Source organism: Moschus berezovskii, chromosome 27, assembly GCF_049115385.1.
Source record: "Moschus berezovskii isolate FMDL1 chromosome 27, NW_MosBer_1.0, whole genome shotgun sequence".
NCBI classification, from domain to species: Eukaryota; Metazoa; Chordata; class Mammalia; order Artiodactyla; family Moschidae; genus Moschus; species Moschus berezovskii.
In genome coordinates, this window is record NC_142486.1 from 32,574,160 (window position 1) to 32,595,043 (window position 20,884).

Below are 20,884 nucleotides of genomic sequence, written 5' to 3' on the forward strand. Positions count from 1 at the left end.
CTGAAGCTCCAATACTTTGGCCTCCTCATGCGAAGAGCCGACTCATTGGAAAAGACCCTGACGGTGGGAAACATTGAGGGTAGGAGGAGAAGGGGGCGACAGAGGATGAGATGGTTGGATGGCATCACTGACTCAATGGACGTGAATCTGAGCAAACTCCAGGAGACAGTGAAGGACAGGGGAGCCTGGTGTGCTGCAGTCCATGGGGTCACAGTCAGACACGAATGAGCGACTGAACAGCAGAAACACATTGTTTTAGACACCATGCTATTGCTCACTTAGCAGATCACAGTACAGTGTAAGCGTAACTTTGATTAGCAATGGGAAATCAAAACATCTGCTTGACTCTACTGTGGTAGTTGCTGCTTTGCGGTGGTTTGGAATCAAATCCAAAGTATCTCTGAGGTCTGCCTGTACATATACATAAACAATACACATGCATACAGTTTATAAATTCATATGTAATTCAGTAATTTTATACCTGTGCATGCATGCATGCTAAGTCACTTCAGTTGTGTCCAACTCTTTGTGACCCCATGGACCCCATGGCCTGCCAGGCTCTTCTGTCCATGGGATTCTCCAGGCAAGAATACTGGAGTGAGTTGTCATGGTAAGCACATACAATTCAGGAACACAAAAGTTCCTATGTATAATTTAGTCGTATGAGTGGTATATAATTGATGGTTTACATGAAAAGTCACCAATGAAAAAACTCATAAATAACTGATAAATAAACAATCCCACACTAGGGGTGAGTCCTCAAAAGTTGTGCTGACAAGACAGCATGAGCAGAATAGCGCAGAGACCACTGTGGTGGAGCAGACAGCATGGTACATTTTTACTCAGAACCCAGAGGGTGTAAGAAAGGACTGAAGGCACGACAGTCCTGTTTCTGCGACACACTGCTGTCCCCCGAGCTCCGGCAATTTACCTTATAGAAATGCCGCACCAGGTGGACGCTTTCTTCTCGGGCTCCCTGTTAAAAGAAGAGGGAAGGAGTGAGGGGGCAGGTCTCATGGAGGTGAGTGAGTTGGGGCAGGCCACGGATTCTAAAATCTGAGCCTATAGAAGACAGACACTGGGCTAATAATCTTAATCCATAAAGTGGTTCTTCATGGGGGTGGTGGAGAAGGAGCTCAAAATAAAACTGGGTGAAGGACAAACGATTCAACCTGATGACTTGGAGAGCTGTTGAGGCACAGTTCCATGAGAGAAATGGGTTCTATTAATAAAATATGGCCATGATGACTCCGCTCTTATCAACAGAAAAATTCACTTGTGAACGTGTGTGTGAGGGTATATGTGTAGCTGGAAAGACACACACCAAGCATCAACTATTGTTACTTTTTACCCCTCTGTACTCTTCTAAACTTTCTAAAACAAACATGAAAAATAAAGAGGGAAAACAACAAACGCTATTTAAAACGTGAGTGTAAACAGTATAGCACGATAAACCATAAATGAATAAACATGTGTCTGTACATGAATACAACTTTCAAAACATAAAAAGAAAAAAATCCTGGAGACAAATACAGAGCCAAACACACAAGAGAAACTACTAAAGTTCGCTAGTTAAGGGGGCTGCTCGGGGCCGTCTCAGTGGAAGGGCAGGTCCGTGGGGACAAGTGGGCAGGGGGTGGGCAGGGCCGCCCCCGTCTCCCTCCTGCTGGTGCCTCGCACGGCCGGGACCGGTGCAGGGGTTTCCCGGCGGCCTCCCCCACTGTGGGCCTGGCGCGGCAGGGACGGGCCTCACCTCTAGGCAGGCCAGGTGCACGTCCTTGATGATGCAGCCCGTGCTGGCCACGACTTGCTGCTTGAGGAGCAGACAGCTCAGCTCCAGCGTCGCCAAGCGGATCTTGCCATCTGCAGGGCACACTCGGATCAGCCATGCCCACACCCTGACGTGCAGTCTCCTGCCTCCCCGACTTGGAGATCAGCAGGTCAGCCGACAGGCCCCCCCAGACATCCTGTGGGGGCACAGAGGGAACCCCCACGTGCTAATAATCCCTTTCCCAATCAACTACAGTTGCGAGTTCCCATCAAAACTGTCTGTACCACACGCTCCCCAAGCCCTCTTATGGGGGACAGGGAGGCAGGAAAAATGGGTAACTGATCACTGAAGACCTAGAAAGTGGCTGTCTGTGGTCACTTTGCTTGTCCAGTGGTCCTTCCCCTCCCTCAGGGACCAGAACCCCTCTTTCCTTTGGAGGGTCACTAGCCCCACTCTTGGTCATGGGATGTGGGTGGGGCTAGTCCTGCTCCCCCTGCCTCGGGGTGGGGGGCACAGCCCCCAGGCTGGTTGGGGCCATCTAAGACCCTGGTCACAGTGCCTGCACAGGGGACCAGCAAGGGAGCCAGTCACAGCCAGTGAGGCTCAATTCCACAACTCGCTGGAACCCCTGGGCTCCAGACGCTCTCCCCGTGCTGAGCTGCAGACAGTGACGGGGCCCCACAGTGGCCACATTTTCACACTCCTGTGTTCTATAACCTGAGTCCCGAGTCCTGCCCTCCACCACTCAGCATCTCTCCTACAGCAAGTCTAGAGCCTGACAGAGAAAGGGGAGGCGGGAGCGGCAGGCAGTTAACTGACCAACATAGAAGGCCGCAGAGCCTGAAGATGAGCTTGCAAACACTGTGTGGGCCCCGGGTCCGCTGTGCCTCCAGCCAGAGCCCAGCAGACTCGAAGTCACACAGGCCAGCAGTCTTGTTTGTATTGTCTCAGCGAGCCTGGGCTGGGTTTCTGTCAACTGCAACCGAGTTCTGACTAACACAGCCTGCTGTCCTGCTATGAGCTGGGAGCCGGGCTCCTCAAGGAGCCTCTCTAAAGCCCCACTGCAATGGGTGCTCTGCAGGCTGAGGTTTGGAGACGGGAAGGGGTAGATTCCCAGCCTCACTCACCTGGGCCATGGTGACTGGACTCAGGTGTCCTGGATGCCAAAACCCACACCTGGCATCATCCCTGGAAGCACCCGTGACCACCTGACTGACGGGCATCCCGCTCTCAGCAAACTCCCCCCAGGTCTTTAATCTCACTTCTGGGGAAGGGCCTTCACATAGGAGGGGCCAGGAAAGGGGGGCTCTCTGGGAACAATGGGGACTGGGATGGGCCACTGGGGAAACACTCAAGGCAGCCATACGGCGGCACACTTCCCTGCCCGGCTTTATGCCTCATGTGTCAGGGGTTGGCAGGGAGAGGGGGAAGATAGATGAGAAGAGGGAATCCATTTGCCTGAAACTGAGCAGGTAACGTACAAGCAAAACTAGGCCTTCTGAAGCACAATACAAACCCAGCCCAGGCAGAGGCTGATCAGTCTTGACTGGGCTACTCTGCCCACCCTGGTTCAGCAGCGCTCACCTGCCTGGCCTCCGCTGGGTGCAGGCGTTCTCTGGAGCACAGCCCGGCTCCCAGCCACCCTATGGACCAGGTCAGAAACACCCCTCCTGCTGCCTCTGGGGAATCAGACCGTGATGCTCCACTAGGACCCTTCTTCCTTTGTAAGCTCCTGGCGAGTTGCTGGCTATTCCTCCCAAGGGTCTGTCCCTCCAGAGAAACTTCCAGATTGTCCCTCTGAGCTGCCCCAGTGTCTTCAGAAATCCAGGCGGCGCTACACACTGTCCTCAGGAGGTCTGATGACCCTCCGGTCCCTGGAGGGTCCTCCCCAGCACCTAGGCCACACTCCACCTTCCCCGTCACCAAGCCACATCCGGCTCCCACCTCTCCTGCCAACCGGCCCTGGGCCACCATACTCAGGACCATACTCTGCCTCCCCCGACTGGACCTTCAGCAGAAAGTGACCCCACCAAGCGCCCCTTGGTCCCAAGCAACCACATCTTTCTTGTCACCCAAAACACCCTCCTCCGGGCCCTCTTCTCCCCACATGGGGCCTGGGCCAGGCTCCAGACCCGGGTCCCCTGTATGTCACCTCCAGAGATGGGGAATGGCCCTGGGCTCAGTCTCAGATACCCCTCTCTCCTCTCCTGTGACTTTAAAAAGATCTATGAGCCCCACAGAGTTACTTCTGGGCTTGACCCTGCTCTGAGGCTTAGATCCCATCTCCACATGGAGCCCCAGACTGTCGGGACTTCACAGAGGATAGGGTCCATGTGTCCCCTACTTCCTGCACCCTCAACATTTGCACAAAGAGGCTGGAATACTAAATAAACAGCTGCTGGGTTTACCGATACCCTGACATCACCCTTTAGGCTGTGGACCCGGTTCTCCAAGCCCTTGCGGTCACTCCTTGGCAGTCACGCTGTACTCTGGCCACCACTCCCCTTGACTTCTGAAGCCCTCACCTGCAGTCACATCCCTGACCCCCTGCCCTCCTGAGCCCACTGCCTGGACTGCTCCTGCTAGCTCAGCTCAGTGGTTCTCTCCCCACCAGGCAGCATCTCCATCGGGCCCTTTCCTGGGCTCTCACTCATACCCTGATGATCTTATTTCCTGCCTTGCAGTCAGGGTTTTTCAACCTTGGCACTGTCGACATTTGGGGCCAGACAATCCTTTGTTCTGGGGGCTGTTCTGTGCACTGCAGGGTGTTGAGCAGACCCCGGCCTCTGCCTACAGAATGCTAGTAGCACCTGTCTCTACGCTGTGACAACCAAGAACGTCTTTGGACGCTGCCCCCAGGTGAGGACTGCTGCACTACTTCATTCCATCTGCTCTTCCCAGCCCTGGCTGTGGCTGCAGGTCGTTGCTGCCCAAGGCCTCAGAACTAGGCTGACACCGGGCATGTATTATCAAGAGCACCCAACCCACACCTTCCAGCCTTCCCCTTCGCTCACCCTCTCAGCCTAGTTCCTGCTCAAACGCGGCCTCGGCTGCCCTGAGAGGAGGGCTGCAGACGCTGGCACAACTGACCAAAGGAGAAGAGAGCGCGCGAGGAGAAGACAGGGAGAGTCTGGCATGAGGACTGCGGGGACGGGCAGAGGAGCAGGCCCAGGGAGAAGGCAGGGCTGGACGGCAGGGTCCGGGTGGCCCAGGGAGTGCGTGCGGCAGGGGAGTGGCTGAGCTCCGCCTGGATTCCCAGCACAGCCAGGTCCAGAAGCCGGGGCTCCTGGGGCCAGTGTGGGGCCCTGTCCCTGCAACTCCCCCACCCCTGGGAACCGCCCGCATGCCCGGGCACCTGGCTGGGCCGCGTTGTTCATGATTCTGATGAGCCTTTCGGCCAGAAGGTGATTGTAGGTGGTCTTCTCAGCTGCAGTGGGCACTGGAAGCTGGATTCGCTCGAGTTTCTCAGGATCCATGCCTGGAACAGACAGAAGGGGCCGTCTGTCAGCGCAGCCACCTTACCTTGTCCCGAAAGGCCCCTTCAAGCTAAGCTTCCTTAACCTTGGCTGTCCACCATCCACCTTCCTGACTGCTACCGTGACCAGGTACTGCCCGTGCTATGACTCACCTCAGAGTTTTCTGTAACTGGAACTTAAGTCAATATATTATTAAAGCATACATTTCCTTTCTTTCTTTTTTAGCCCCGCTATGCAGCTTGTGGGATCTTAGTTCCCCAACCAGGGATTGAACCCAGGCCCCTGGCAGTGAAAGTGCAGAGTCCTAACCACTCGACCACCAGGGAAGCCCCTAAAGCATACATTTTTCCATCACTACTTATAAATGGGAAACCAGGATGGCTGCAATACTGACAGCAACAAGGCTTTCACGTTTTAGCCGAACAATGTGGACTGGCTGCTCACTGTAGACTAAGGCCCACTCTGTGTTAAAAAGGGTGATGGGGAGGTACATGAAAGCTGTCGAGGTCACACTAGCCTGACGATGTACTTCTGGGCACAATCGGAGGGGTGGGAAGTGGGTAGGAGAGGAGCAACTTGGGCTTCGCTGTCATTTCGGGGCTGGTCTGCGAACCCCCGAGGCCACCACTATGTGAGACACGTCCCACAGTGGGGTGGGGGGACAGACCAGACACAAAGGAACCTGCAGTCCTGCCCAACGATCGCACCTCCAGTTCTTAACACCAAACTGGCGAGCTGGGCCCTGGAGAGGCGAGCACACAGGCGGCAGCCCCCGCCAGGCCCACAGAAAGGCGCAGATAGGACAAAACCGACAGAGCGGATCTGTATTTAAGGCACAGAGGGATCACTTTTCTTCCAGTGAAATCTATTAATAACTGCATTTCAAAAATGAAAGACAAGATAGGGAGAGGAGGTGGGAAGCAGAGACAACACACTCAATCTAACTGAACTCAGCGCCACTTTTCCTAAAGCAGGACCTGGGGGCTGGGGTGATAGGACGACCCACTGGGGCTACATCAGCAGGCCAAGTGAGAGGTGAAGCAAAGCCTCCTCTTGTCTAGTGGGGCTCTGCAAGAAAACTACACCCGCAGAAAAGCTCCCAGAAACAAACATTTCACTGTTCCATGCCCAGGGAGCTGGGAAGGATTGTTTGTGCCTGAAGCACGTCTTTTCCTGTTATTCTACCAAAGGGGGGAATGTGGCACTTCTGGGAACTCTTGAAATACGGCCCCTTGAGTCCCAGATGACGCTTCATTTAGAACCTTGACAAAATAGTGGAGGATAGCAGTGAAGAGCTGATCGTCTGGATTCTAAGTGACTCCCACGCTCACACGTTGACGTAATAAACCATAACAATATATCTTGCTTTATTGAATTCCTTCCAGATCAGAACCGGAGGCTAAGTCATGCCAAGGAGATAACATGAGGGCTAGAGGTAGGCAGCTCCCTCTCTCACGACCGCACCAATGTGGCTTCGTCAAAAAAATTCGATTGCAATGAGAATTGAATTTGTTGGTTCTGTATCCCATCTTAATGCTAAACGTCTTAACTCTGAAGCGTTCTGGTTTATTAAACGGCAGGAGGGACGTCAACTAAATCTTTCCGTCATTTGTTGTTTTTCATTTTCCCCCAGAGATGTCAACACCGTGTGAATCTCTTTCTACTCTTTCCTTCCTGGCCCTCTGGAAACTGTCAGTCAACGGTTCTGGGGAAAAAAAATGGCTCCTTGGCCCATTCGGGGCATCACCCAGCTCCGTGACCCCACCAGCTGCCATCCCACTTCAAAGATGGCAGACAGAACCGGCTGCTGGCTCCCCGGGGAATGCGGGGGCAGCCGGCAGGGCCAGCGACACCCAGACTCGGACCAGCTCTTGCATTTCCACGACGCGTTTCCATTTCTGTCTTTCCCATTACTGCCCTGACTTCCTTAGGATTTGTCAAAATGAGGAAATCTGTGGCAAAATCTTCTCTTAACAGGAAGAGAAACCTGCCAAGGTTATCCTGACCTTCCTCAGCCCCACTCTCTGGGAGGCGGGGAACCCCGGCGACTGAAGCACGTCTAGGCTTCAAGGACCAGATGTCAATGCACCTTCTTCCTTCAGGGACGAAATTAAGGCCCAGGGATAAATTGTGTCCCCGAGGTCACAGAGCACGTTAGAGGCACAGTCAGAACCAGGATAATTCCCCAGGTGGACAAGATCCAGATGGGGTAGGGGCGGCACTCCCTGCCTGGCGAGCCGCCACTGGCGCCAGCGTGCAGGGGGCCTGCTCTGGGCTGACGACAGCCACCGCCTGCCCTCAAGGCAGCGCTCCTTGCCATCTGGCTCCCTCTACCCCTGGGCTCCTGCCACACGGGGCCCAGGATGGAAGGCTGCCGGAGGAACTCTGTTTTGATGTTTAACCTCTTTGACCCTCAGTCTCCTTGCTCAATGGGAATGATCACAGAAACTGCCCATCCCAGGCTTGCTGTCAGGACCCATGTTCAACAGTGACTTGGCATCACCACTTGCTGATGAGAATTTTTACTTTGAATGTGGCTTAATGGAGTTCCGTATCAGCTGTGTTGTAGGAGGGAAGAAAAGATTGGAAGACAACCTAACCAAGCTAACATTGAGCTATTTCAGAAGGCCCAAAGAAGGCACGCTGGGCTGTCTGGGGGCAGCGCAGGGGACGAACAGCTTGGACTGGATTCTGAAGGGTGAGTAGCCCAGGGACGACCAGGTCGTGCCAGGCCCAGGGGCAGAGCAGGGAGTGCGGCAGAGCTCAGGGAGAGCAGGGCCAGGGGCTGTGGGCAGAAGTGATGTGGCAGACCCTGGCAGGAGGGACCAGCAAGGCTTGGCTGCCAGGACCCCTTGGGTGGCAGCTAGCTGCTGACATGACGTGTTTGTGCTCCAGCCAACTCTGGAGTGATCTCCGTCCCCCTGGCTACTCAAGGTGATCTCCCCGCTTCCGGCCCTTTGCCCCAAACAGACTCCACGTGGCAAGTCATTCTCTGTGTGGTAGATTTATCATCAGTGGAGATGTGGCAGAGAGCAGGCTCACATCACATAACACGTGACAAAACTCTGTAAATAGCCCCTCTGGGCATCTCTGATCTTTCCGCAAAGTTCCTGCTGGGCCAGGTGCCTTGTTCCCTCCCCATCTCTCTCTTTCTCCCACCTCAGTCTCTAAGACATTTTTCTGGGCCCTAACAAAACAGTGGCTGACAGCTGTGAAAGAACAAGGTCAGCTTGACGACATGACAAAGATATGCGTGTGAAAGGGAACCAGTGTGTATACAGATGAACAGACAGACAGGCAGACACACATACACACACACACAGGTTTCCACTGTGTGTGTATGCAGGTTTTGTTGCAAACCGGCTCTAGTTCCTTTGCTAGTCATTTCCCTCTGACTGAAATAAACACTGTAGATAATATATTGTCCTATTTGCTTCAGCCCTTAAGTGCCGAGTGACAGACAAATTCCAGAGAAACCCAGATGCCCTTCACGTGGCCCGGGGAGCCATGCTCGCATGTCCAGATTCCAGCAGACCACGCGCTTCCCTGCTCCCTCCCTGCCGGGTCACAGCCTGCTCGCCAGTGAGTCAGAACAGTCTCCCCTGCCATTGCTCCCACCCAACAAGCACGGGGTTGGGGGCAGGCGGGGCCCAACTCCCAGCTAACTCACTCAAAGAATCCCAAAGAGAAGGGAAGGGCGAGGTTCAGTGATGTCAGTGACCAGCTCCTAAGTTTTCCCTGAGTGCTGGCTTCTGGATTCTTTCTCCTCATTGGAAGCCCCCATTCAGGAGAGGGGTGGAGTAGACCCAGACGGAAGTAACATAAAAAGAAGTGGACAGACAAACCTGCACAATAATGCAAGGTAAAAATCACGGTCAAAAAGTTCTTTTCTCTCTCTCTCTCTCTCTTTGGCTAGAGTCAGGCAAGCATTGCCAGCTTTGGGAAACTATAGACCAACTATTTCGAAAGCTAACCAGATGTTGGGCTGATTTCCAATGTACTTCCAGTTCTGATTATGTGTCAGTCGAGATCCAGAATGATATTTTGCCAGTTTTCTGCAGGGCAAAGCCTCCCTTTATCCTGTTATCTTTCAACCTTTCTCATACCTCTCATCCTTGTTCCAAGCAACTTCTCAGCAAAATAAAAGCCCAAGATCCTTCTCCTAAACAATGATAAATGGAGGGGACGGGAGTCGAAGGGTGGTGGGCAGAGTGGGGGAACCTTTAAAAAGACAAAGCTGCAAAACTCCCCTCCCCCCGACCCCCGGGGCCAGGGCCCTGCAGACTTGACAAAGGACAGAGGACTGAATCTGCTATTACAGACAGGAACCAGCGTTCATTACTGGCCCTACTGACTCACAACGAGCGCCTCCCTCCAACCGGTCAACCCTTTCCACTGCGCGATATTCATTTTGGTGCAGCATCTAATCTATTATGATTTACTGGAAGGCCTGAGCTAACATTTGGTTTTTATTAACATTGCTTTTATGTTAAAATTGTCCTATGATGAAAAATCTATCGGAAAGAGGCCATTTCATTAGGGGCCCTGCTGAGAGGGCATGGATCTGGAAAAGAGAGGCTGAAGGTTAAGCGCAGCTAACCTGCTGCCTAACCAAAACATCAACCACCCACACACCCACCCCCTACCACCGCCACCAAACAGCCCCCACCAAAGGCAGCCATGTGCCTCCAGGCTAGACTGGAGCAGAAACCAGGTACAGTCCCCTGGCCCCACCAAGGCAGTTTCCCCCTGGGGATATCGCAGGCACCTGGGCCTCTGGGTGCTGAACTAATACCCCAGATTCCTCTCCAAACCTGCTCAAGAGCCCACACTCGCTGGTTCTGGATTTGGTACCACTGGTCACACAGCGGCAGGAGGCGGGGCCCTGGGTATTACCCAGACTCCTCCTGTGGTGCCCCCTCCCACCCAAAACAAAGCTCCCCATCTTAGTGAATGGCCACACACAGCTGCCCCCGTGTCCCTCTCACTCAGCCCCCACATCCAGACCATGAGCTTGTCCTGGCTCTAACTCCAAAATATATCGTAAAACCTTCCAGTTGTCTCCATCTCCACAGCCAATGTGCCATAATTCAATCCACATTATTTCCGCCTGGACTACTGCAATAGCTTCCTAATCAGCCTCCCAGCTTTCCCCAACACAGCTCACCCCCAACCCTCCACTGACCCACTCTCCATCCAGCAGCCAGGGTAATCTCCCCAAAATGTCCATTTGCTTATGTCGCTCTTCTACTTAAAAACCCTCTAGGTGTTTCTCACTGCAACTGGAATAAATTCTAAATTCCTTCTCCTGGCCTTTAAGATTCTCCATGATCTGGTCCCTGCCCACCTGGCCAGCCTCATCTTGAACTGCTTTCTGCGCCTCAAACCTGTAAGCTCTTCTCCACCCCAGGGCCTTTGCACCTGCCATTCCCTTTGCCCAGAGCATTCCTGCCCTAGAGCTTTGCGGGGCTGACTCTTCCCCATTCTCAGGCCTTGCTCTGAAGTCTGTTCCTCAGAGAAGCCTCTCCAGACCACCCAAGCAGGTGACCCTGTACCCTTGGCTTTCTCCACACTCACAAATCACACCCGTCACGCTGCCTTCACCTCCACCACCCTTGCCTTGCTCCCTCCGCAGCAGCCACACTCGCCTCCAAGAAAATCTGTGTTTGGTTCACCACTGGGTTCTCAATATTAACCACAGCGCCTGGCATCTAAGAATGGCTTCAGAAATACTTGTCAGAAGGGTGAATGAATAAATAAAAGGAAAGCATTAGCAAGAAATGGAAGGAGGAATTAAATTCCCTCGAATATAGAGTCCCACTCTTTTAGGAAGACGCAAGAAAGGTAGGTGGGCTCTTCACCAGGGTCATCTCTCCGTCCACATCAAGGAAGAAGGAGGGTGGTGTGTAAGCCACTGCTTTTTCATTTCACAGCACATGTTGGGGCTCCTGGAAGGAAGCCCATCAGCAAAGCCAGCCCCCCTGTAAAACTGTCCTTGTGCCCCCTGGCCCCATGGAGCTGGGCACCCCACCCACCCCGCAACAGCAGTTTCCCTGCAGAGGCCCTGAGCATGGGCCGCCAGCAAGACAGCAGCGCGGGGGAGCTGCCACCCGGCTCAGAGGCAGGCAGTCAGAAACTTTGGGCAGAGTGCTGGCCAGGTGCCAGGCACTGAGCTGAGTACTCAGTACTGTGTAGTGCAGGAGGCTGTCAAGAGAGATACGGCTTCTGCCTTCAGAGGCCCAGTCGTTCCAGAGTGGGAAAGAAAACATAGAGAGCAAAAGCAGCACAAAGAAGTGCTGTGGGAACTTCATGGAAATGAAGTTCTGCTCTTCTAAAGGTACTGTGAAGAACAGAAGACCAGCCATAGGCTGGGAGGAAACCTTTGCAACACACACCTGATAAAGGACTTGTATCTAGGATAAAAAGCACTCTCAAAACTCAACAGTAAGAATGTGGCCAGTTCATTAAAACAAGGGCAAAGGATATGAAAAGACACTTTACCAAAGAAGATGGTAGACTAAGCGCTTAAAAAGCTATTCGACATCATTAAGCGTGTGTGTTTGTGTGTTAAGTTGCTTCAGTTGTGTCTCCCTGTGTCCCCATGGACTGTAGCCCGCTAGGCTCCTCTGTCCATGGGATTCTCTCTCCAAGCAACAATCCTCGAGTGGGTTGCCATGCCCTCCTCCAGGGGATCTTCCCAACCCAGGGATTGAACCTGCGTCTCTTATGTCTCCTACACTGGCAGGTGGGTTCTTTACCACTAGTACCACCTGCGAAGCCCCATTAGTTATTAAGGAAATGGAAAAAGAAAATCACAAAAAGACACCACTGCATGTACCCATTAAAATGACTAAAATAAAAAGGTGGCCGTGCCAACCGCTGATGAGGGTATGAGGCCAACGGAACACTCGTGCACTGATGGTCGGAAGTAAGACCACACAGCTGCTTTGGAAGATAGCATGGCAGTCTCTTAAAACAAACACACACACACCTGTCATATGATTCAGTCATTTCACTCGTCAGTATTTATCCAAGAAAAAAAAATGCAAATACATGTCCAGAGACTTATACACCAGTGTTTGTGGCAGATTTGTTTGTAATGGTCAAAAACTGGAAGTAACCCAAATGTCCTTTAACAGAGGGACAGGTAAACAAACTGTACATTCACATAGGGGAATATTACTCAAAGGTAAGAAGAAAGGAACCACTGAAGCACACAACTACATGAGAGAATCTCAAAATAATTGTGCAAACTGAAAGAAGTCAGACCAAAAAAAAGAATACACATTGCATGATCTTATTTATATATAATTCTAGAAAGTGCAGACTACGCTATAACGACAGGGAGCAATTCAGAGTTGCCTAGGGAGAGGGTTGTGGGAAGAGAAGGGCAGAGGGGTGACAAAGGGGCAGGAGAGAACGTTTGGTGTGATGGATACGTACACTGACTCGTCTGTGATGTTTCACGGGTGAACATGTGTGTCAAAGCTCATCAAACTGCACACTTTAAAAATGTGCAGTTCACGGTTTATCAATTATACCTCAATGAACTATCTTCTTTAAATGTCACAGCTTCCATCCAAGAGAGGTTGGATTTACCCACCTCACTCAAGCAACTAGAAGAGTTGGTAAACTATATAAGACAGTGGTTATGACACACGGGACAAGACGGCATGCAACATAGGAGGGGAACCTGACAGAAAAGAAACAAAGGCAGTGGGCCGGGATTGCTCCAGGTCACTGGCTGGAAAGCTTCCAGGCCTCAGCACAGACCGACAGAAGCCAAACGAAGACCGTGGTCTCTCTGGGGTGAGAAGGCAGAGTCTGCAGTTCAGAGAAGCAAGTGACTAGAACTGACGGGAAAGAGAAGAAGAGAAGGGAGAGGCACACTGAACCTGCAGGGGCTTCCTTCCAAGGCTTCAGCTCAGTTCTGCCCCGGGGCATGCAGGTGAGGAAAGGCAAAGGCCTACTGGGAGGAGGAGGGTGGAACAACCCCTGGAGCTCACCCAGGGCTGAGAAGAACTCACATTTCCACCAGCCTGCAAGGATGGGCCACCTAATCATGGCTTATCAAGTAGAGTCCTCGGAAGCGGACAGCCTCCATACTGGGGCCAAATGAGCCTAAGACTAAAGGTTGTTCTGGACTAGCACTCGTTCGTTCGTTCCATCGCTCAGTCGTGTCCGACTCTTTGCGACCCCGTGGACTGGAGCCTACCAGGCTTCTCCATCCATGGGATTCTCCAGGCAAGAATACTGGAGTGGGTTACCGTTTCCTTCTCCAGGGGATCTTCCCGACCCAGGGATCGAACCCGGGTCTCCCGCATTGGCGGCAGACGCATTAACCTCTGAGCCACCAGGGCTGGACTAGCACTACCAAGGCTTAAAAGCAAGCCTCCAGAAAGATCTCATGGATTCCAAGTAACTTCACCATGTCCCAGGACAAAGTCCAAAAATACTGAAAGGGAGAAAGAATTCAGTATCCAACAACATAAAATTCATACCAACTGTCAACCAATCAAAAAACACCAAGCATGAAAAGGGGAAAAAAAAAATATATAACCTAAAAATCAAACCAAAGAAAAATCAATAACAGAAACATCATGAGAAATTACACAGATGGTAGAATAGACAAAAAGAAATCAGAAGAGAAATTGTAAAATATTTTAAACTTAATAAAAATTAATCTGCATATATCAAAACTTATTGCAGGAAGCTAAAGCAGTGCTTAGAGAGACATATACAGCATTAAACTCGTATTTTATCAAAAAAGTAAGGGCTAAAAATCAATGACTGGTAGGGGAGGATATGACTAAAGAGGAATAACATGAGCAAACTTTTTGGTTGCTCATCTTATAATGATTTGTATCTTGTAATCAATGGTCGAAACTTCCATCATAAGAAACTACAAAAAGAGTAAATTTGAAGTAAGAAGCTGAAGGTTAAAAATAAAAAACAGAAATTAACAAAATATAAAACAGAAAAACCACAGAGAAAAGTGAGTGAAACCAAAAGAAAGTTCTTTGAGAGTACCAATAAAATTAATATAAAATTAATAAATTTCTAGCCAAACTGATCAGGAAAAAAAAAATGAAGATCTAAACTATTAATACCATGAATTGAAAGGGGGCATCACTACAGTTCTAACAGACATTAAGAGAATAATAAAGGAACATAGTAAAAGAAAAAGTCTATGCCAATAAATTCAATAGTTGAGATGAAATGACAAATTACTGGAAAGATACAAGCTACAAAAACTTGTGTAGAAGAAATAAATAAGCTTTAATAGCTCTATATCTACTAAGGATATTGAGTAATTTAAAACATTTTCTCAAAGAAAAGTCCAGGCCCAGATGGCTTCACTGGTGAATTTCACCAAATAGTAAAGGAAGAAATAGACCAGCTCTACAAAAACTGGTCCAGGAAATTCAGGAGGAGGGACTACTTCCCCATTCATTCCATAAGGTGAACATAAGCAAACAAAACAAGAGAATTACAGGGAGACCACAGGCCAATAACACTCAGAAACACAGATGCAAAAATTCTTCACAAAGTGTTAGCAAATCACATCCAGCAAAGTGTCAAACGTGCCTGCCACACTAGAGGATACCAACCCACAGTGAGCATCACCCAAGGGGCTCAGAGAAAACTTCCAGGATGCGGTGACTTCCAAGCAGGCCCTTGACAGGTGAGCATAATTTCAACAGGCAGCGATGTCAGGGTAGAGAAAACAGAAGAAAAGACACAGATGGATACAAGAGGGTAGAAGAGCCAAGAACAGGGAGGTGTGTCGGCACTGACTGGGGTGGCTGCCAGGTTTCCAGAGAAGCTCCCTTCTCTGGGAACAGTTCCAGACACGAAGCTGAAACACCCCAGGGCCAGCTCTGTGCTATGTGAGCCTGACCCCACCCACCCCACCCTCAGTCACAACTGACTGCTCCAGAGTTAGACCCATCACCAACCTGGAGCAATCACATCTCTTGCCCACCAATCTGAAACCAGAATGCAGACAGACTCCCTGACTGAGATCTGCTGGACCCAAATCACCATCTACCTTAAGTCCCCAGAGTTGGTTGGTTCCTTGGCTTTTCAGCAACTTCTTGGATCTCATGAGCTGTCCCAGGGACCTTCCCATAAGATTCTTTTTGTTAATGTGAGGTGGTTTGCGGGGCTTATAACCAAAAGAATATTGAAGAGTACCATGACAGTCATTACAAGTTTATCTCCATGAAAGAGTTAATTGCTACTTAGAGTCTGAATCCCTGGGCCAGGGCCAAGCGTCTACAGTGGGAAGTCAGGGGAATCAGATCAAGTTAGGATGGTCGCTGCAGTCCAGGTACTCAGAATGGCAGGTTGGAGTTGAAGGGAGAGAAGAAGGCCCCAAAGGTTTTTGAAGGGGAAGGACACGGACAGCACAGTCTTACAGGGAATCGCCCGGCAGTGCTGTGGAGGACGTTGACTTCTCTGGAAGGCTGTGATAAAGCTACTGGAGTGACAAACTCAGGATCTCGCCTGCTCTCCTGCCCTTGGTCCTCCCCACCGGCACCAAGCCTAGACCCAGGCGCTGAACTGTGCTCAGTTACCTTCTGCTGATCAGACAGGCCAGAGAGGGAGAGATGACAAGACTTGATGACTAAATGCTGGGATCAAAGGAGGGAAAGAGCTAAAGGTCATGGCAGTTTCAACCTTGGCTGGCAAATTCAACTGAACCAGAAATGGCAGGAAGTGTGATGAGGTCAGGGTATATTTATGGGTGACGAGTGTGGCATAAACAGACATTTCAAGGTGGTGCTCAGTCACCCAGGTCAAAGCCTCCAGCATGTGACGGGCAGGAGGTCGGAGTGCAGAGCTGGGGGAAAGTGGGCACAGATGGCAGGTGATCCATGGGTGGGACGGACTCCATGGGTCAGGCTTGGAGCTCTGTTTATCCCCAGGGACTGAGGGCTCCCGTGTGCCAGGCACTGAGCCAGAGCTGGAGGGGATCGAAGAAGCCAAGGGGATCAACGGGACTGTGGAGGGAGACATCAGAGGGAGCCTGCCATGCTTCTTCTGGGCTTCCCTGATGGCTCAGATGGTAAAGAGTCTGCCTGCATTGCAGGAGACCCGGGTTCGATCCCTGGGTCGGGAAGACCCCATGGAGAAGGGAATGGCTACCCACTCCAGTATTCTTGCCTGGAGAATTCGACGGACAGAGGAGACTGATGGGCTATAGTCCATGGGGTCGCAAAGAATAGGACACAACTGAGTGACTAACACTTCAGACTAGACCTAAGCACTTGCACATGAGCACGGTGACTTATACAGGAGAAGAGCCACCATGGCTGGTTCCATCTTGAGTAGGAAAAGCCTGCAAATGGTCTCAGTGTCATTCAGTAAGGGGATGGCAGAACAAACGACAGCACAGATGTAGGATTAAAAAGCATGAGGCAGTTCTACAGGGATGGGAGGAGATATGCTGATACATGAGGATGTGAAAAAAGCAAGGTACAGAGCAGACCATAATAAGGAATGAACCTCCATTCATGTTGGGGTGGGGAACCCATCGAAATAAAATCGTATATACTTGGTACTTGGGCTTGCACAAGTTATCTTTAAAAAGACGTGAGAAACTGTTAACACAAATGGCCTTTGAAGAAGAGGTGGAGGACAAATGTGGGAAAGGGGGCCCTTTTCACTGTATCTTCTTTTGCCACTCATCACCTTACTTATCAAGGGCTTCCCAGGTGGCTCAGCGGCAGGTGGCTGCCTGCTAATACAGGAGCCATAGGAGACATGGGTTCGATCCCTGGATCGGGAAGATCCCCTGGAGTAGGAAATGGCAACCCACTCCAGTATTCTTGCTGGGATAATCCCACAAACAGAGGAGCCTGGTGGGCTACAGTCCACGGGGTTGCAAACAGTCAGACATGACTGAAGCCACGGAGTAAGCACGCACACAACTTATCATCATTAATTATTTCAGAATAAATACATATTGTTGAGTGCTTTCTAAATGACTCCAGCCATAGACCATCGCAGTAAAAACCACCTTTAACTTCCTCCCAACAAGCTTTTGAAAAACCTACTAAAACATCAGACCTTGATGCAAGGTCTCAGGTATGACGAGCCCAGCGCTTGGCAGGGGCCAGAAGGAATATTCTTGGTTTCTCCTTCAAAGAGCTTCTGATGTGGTGGGTTCAGAACTCGCTCGTGTCAAGCCAGGTGGTACACAACCAGCAGCTGTTGTCAGAGAGGAAGTGAATGAATGGATCCTAATCAAAACCTGCAGCTCTGCGAGAAGCTGATCCTGACCGCTCAGCCTCAACAAGGGAAGCCAGAGAACCACACCTTTCTTCAGAAAGGAAACCTACACTTCCACACAATCCACTCAGAGTCTATTTTAGCTCTGAGCCCAGAATGGCACACTGACTATTATAAATAGCAAAACCAAGATTGCAATTTGACTGATTTCTGTTCTGATGTTAGGAAAGAGGTCGGAAGCTTAAGTCAGTTGTAGACTGAGGGGTCGAGAGCAAACCACAGTGTGAACACAGTCATGCTGCGCTGGATGGTCAACACTTGAACCTCCCTCTCCACCCCTCCCACCTGCCCCCATGTTGCCTGAGTAACCGATTCCTGTGGCTTCAGTGTGCAGAAAAGCACCTGAGAAACTCAAACGAGGCTGTAGAGAGGTTCTGTGGGAGTCTGCCAAAACCAGAAAGGAAATTCTTCAAGGAAAGCAGCTGTCCTTCCCCCTGAAGGCAGCCAAGCTGAGTGGCTTACCTTTGTTGTGGGACATTGCGTACAGCAGGCAGAGCACGAAGAGTGCGTGGTAGTCATCGTCTGGGCTGTCCAGGGCGTGGTACACCATATCCAGGAAGGGTCTGGAAGAGAGGGGCCCGCATGAGCCTCACCTGCACACAGGATGCCAGCTGCCTTTGCCCTTCACAGCGCCCACCCCACTGCCCCCTCCAACCAGCAGCATGGGCTTCCCAGGTGGCTTGGTGATAAAGAACCCGCTTGCCAACCCAGGAGACACAAGTTTGATCCCTGGGTTGGGATGACCCCCTGGAGGAAGGCATGGCAACCCATTCCAGAATTCTTGCTGGGAGAATCCCATGAACAGGGGACTCTGCCAGCTACAGTCCATGGGGTCATAAAGAGTTGAACACATCTGAGCACTCATGCACCAGCAGCACAGAGCATGGCCACCATGTGCCCAGTTCAGCCCCAGGCACGGAGGACACAGAGGTGATTGACAGGCAGGCTCTGCCCCGGGAAGCTGTCATGTCTGGGGAAGTTGACTAAGGAACGGCTAACTGACTAATTACTCAGCAATGGTCCGCCCGCTGTCCCAGACACTGGGGATAAGTGTGGTCTTGTGGCACTCCCAAGCCAGTGGGCAGACAGAGCACGGACACACCACAGCAGTACTCCAAAGAGCGACTAGAGAATGAAGCAGACAGGGCAACGTGATCAACTCACAATAGCAGACAAGGTACCAATCAATCTGGATCATTTTAGACTGTGGACCCTGGAGCCAGACTGCTGACATTCAAATGCTGACTCTGCCTCTTCTTAGCTGCAAACCCTTGGGTAAATCACAATCCCTCATCTATGAGATGGGGAATGAACCCTTCCAGGGTTTACAGTGAGGGTTCAAGTGAAATGACAACAGAGCAGCATTAACACAGGCCCAGGCTCAGGTGAAAAGTGCTCAGACACGTGAGCTGCTGTTGCACTTCTATTTTGAGGATTCCACAGGCACTTCTCCATGATCTCGCTTTGGCAGGTCCTGACCCGACAGTTTCTCGGGCCGACCTTCCCTGGCGAGAAGGGATCAATAGGAAGCGTCGCCTCTGAGGCTTTGTGGGTGAGATCTATCGAGCGGCTACAAATACATAAACGGTACAGCCTGAATGCTGCCCTTCTGGGTGAAGGGCCTGGCCTGGAAAGACTTCAACAAGAGGATAATAGAATGTGCACAGATTTGGCTCGTTGGCAGGAGGCTCTGACCCCGTGACTGTCTGCGGCTGCCCCCGGATGCCAGCTTGAGGCCAAGAGAGCAGAGAGCCTCAATGAGTGACAAAGGGCACACTTAACCCCTCGAAGGACACAAGCCACGGTCAACACTGCTGACTAGGGGGAGCGAGAAGGTGCAGCGAGAAACACAGAGACCTATTCGCTGCATAACTTTCTATACTTTTTTGACTTCTGAACTCCACAAAGGTATCACTGATTCAAAATACATTGAAAAATGCAGAAAAGCAGTGAAATGCACTTGTCATAACATTTCAAATAAACACGTAATACACAGAAATTAAAGGAAGAAACTTTTAAGGAACATTTACTTTCAAGTTCTGTTTCTCTGGAGCCCCAGACCCTCCCCTGCCCCAGATCAGCCATCACCATTCTGATGTGTGAATAGTTTTGCCATGTGTGGATCTGATTTTTCTCTCAGTCCCTAGCAATAAAACTTCCAAACTTAAGAACAGGATAAAGTATTAAAAGACACTTTTTTTTCAAACCAACTGCTTGGAATTTGGACTGTATTTTCTTTTGGGAATAATACAAATAACCAAATGCCCAATAGCAGAGGGAGGGGTGGGTGAATGGACCATCTTTTATGAGATGAAGTATTATAAAGCCATTAGAATTGTGTTTACTAAGACTACAATAGAGTGAAAAGATACTTGGAGTTTGATATTAGAGAAAACCAAAAGTAAAAACAATAGACATGGTATCGTATAAGCTACTGGGGGGAAACAGGGCAGAATTTCCACTATATTGACATTGAAAACTGGCAAGAAATCACCAAGATGCTAGTAACAGCTGCTTTTGAATTATGAAGACCTTTTCCTTCTTTATACTTTTCAAGGTTTTTTACATTTTCTAAATGTCTATTAACTTTTTAAATTTTCTTTTTCTTTTTAAAGAAAGAAGGTTCTGAGTGGTTTCTGGTTTCTTAGTTCTGTATTTCACCATGAATGCAGAGATAGCCCACAGTGTGTGGGGAATATAAGGACAGTTCCACTTCGTTCTATGTTGTTTCTTTGGACAAGTGGACCAATGTCAAGATCCAGTTCATGCCAAGGAGAACTGTCCCCTCCCTCATCCTCAGTGCCCTCCTCCCGGCTCAGTGCCAGGAGGTGAGAGGGTGGAAGACTGAGGGGGTGTCTCTGACAACCAACAATGCAACACCTTTGCAAAGGCCATGGCAGCTCTCCACCAGGGCCAGTCTCTCCTTGGCGCCCAGTCTCAGAGCTGAGGACAGCTCTTGCTCAAAGTTTCTCAGGGCTGCAAGTCTGCATGTGGCTCAGCTCAGGACACAGGATCAGCTTCCACTACAAACCACATGGCAGAAGATGCCAAAGTCACCGTAAGTTAATAAACAATCTCAATCAACTTGAAGAAAACCCCTCTCTTCACTAAGATTCAGGGGAAAAAAAGAAATCTCAACTCCAATACTCAAACATAACATTTTGGTCTGTTGTCTTTTTGTTTTTGACAGTACATGAGTGTTTTTTCCTGCTTTAGGAAAGCTACAGTATTATCACACTATGCAAAATACATGCTGTTTCCATTTATTAGATCCTAAGAACGGGCTTCCCTTGCGGCTCAGTGGTAAAGAATCTGCCTGCCAATGCAGGAGATGCAGATT

At 50.4% G+C, this 20,884-nt stretch overlaps 1 protein-coding gene across 9 annotated transcripts in view; it reads right to left on the bottom strand.

Moving 5' to 3' along the window:
- CLEC16A (C-type lectin domain containing 16A) overlaps positions 1-20,884 on the bottom strand; it is a 241,052-nt gene that overhangs the window by 136,707 nt on the left and 83,461 nt on the right. For all 9 annotated transcript variants that reach the window (XM_088832968.1, XM_055409497.2, XM_055409495.2 and 6 more), the window contains 4 exons: positions 18,007-18,107; positions 5,127-5,249; positions 1,754-1,863; positions 932-976 (listed from right to left, as the gene is read on the bottom strand). In XM_088832968.1, coding sequence (XP_088689094.1) covers positions 932-976; positions 1,754-1,863; positions 5,127-5,249; positions 18,007-18,107 — 379 coding nt within the window. The remainder of the gene's footprint in view (positions 1-931; positions 977-1,753; positions 1,864-5,126; positions 5,250-18,006; positions 18,108-20,884) is intronic.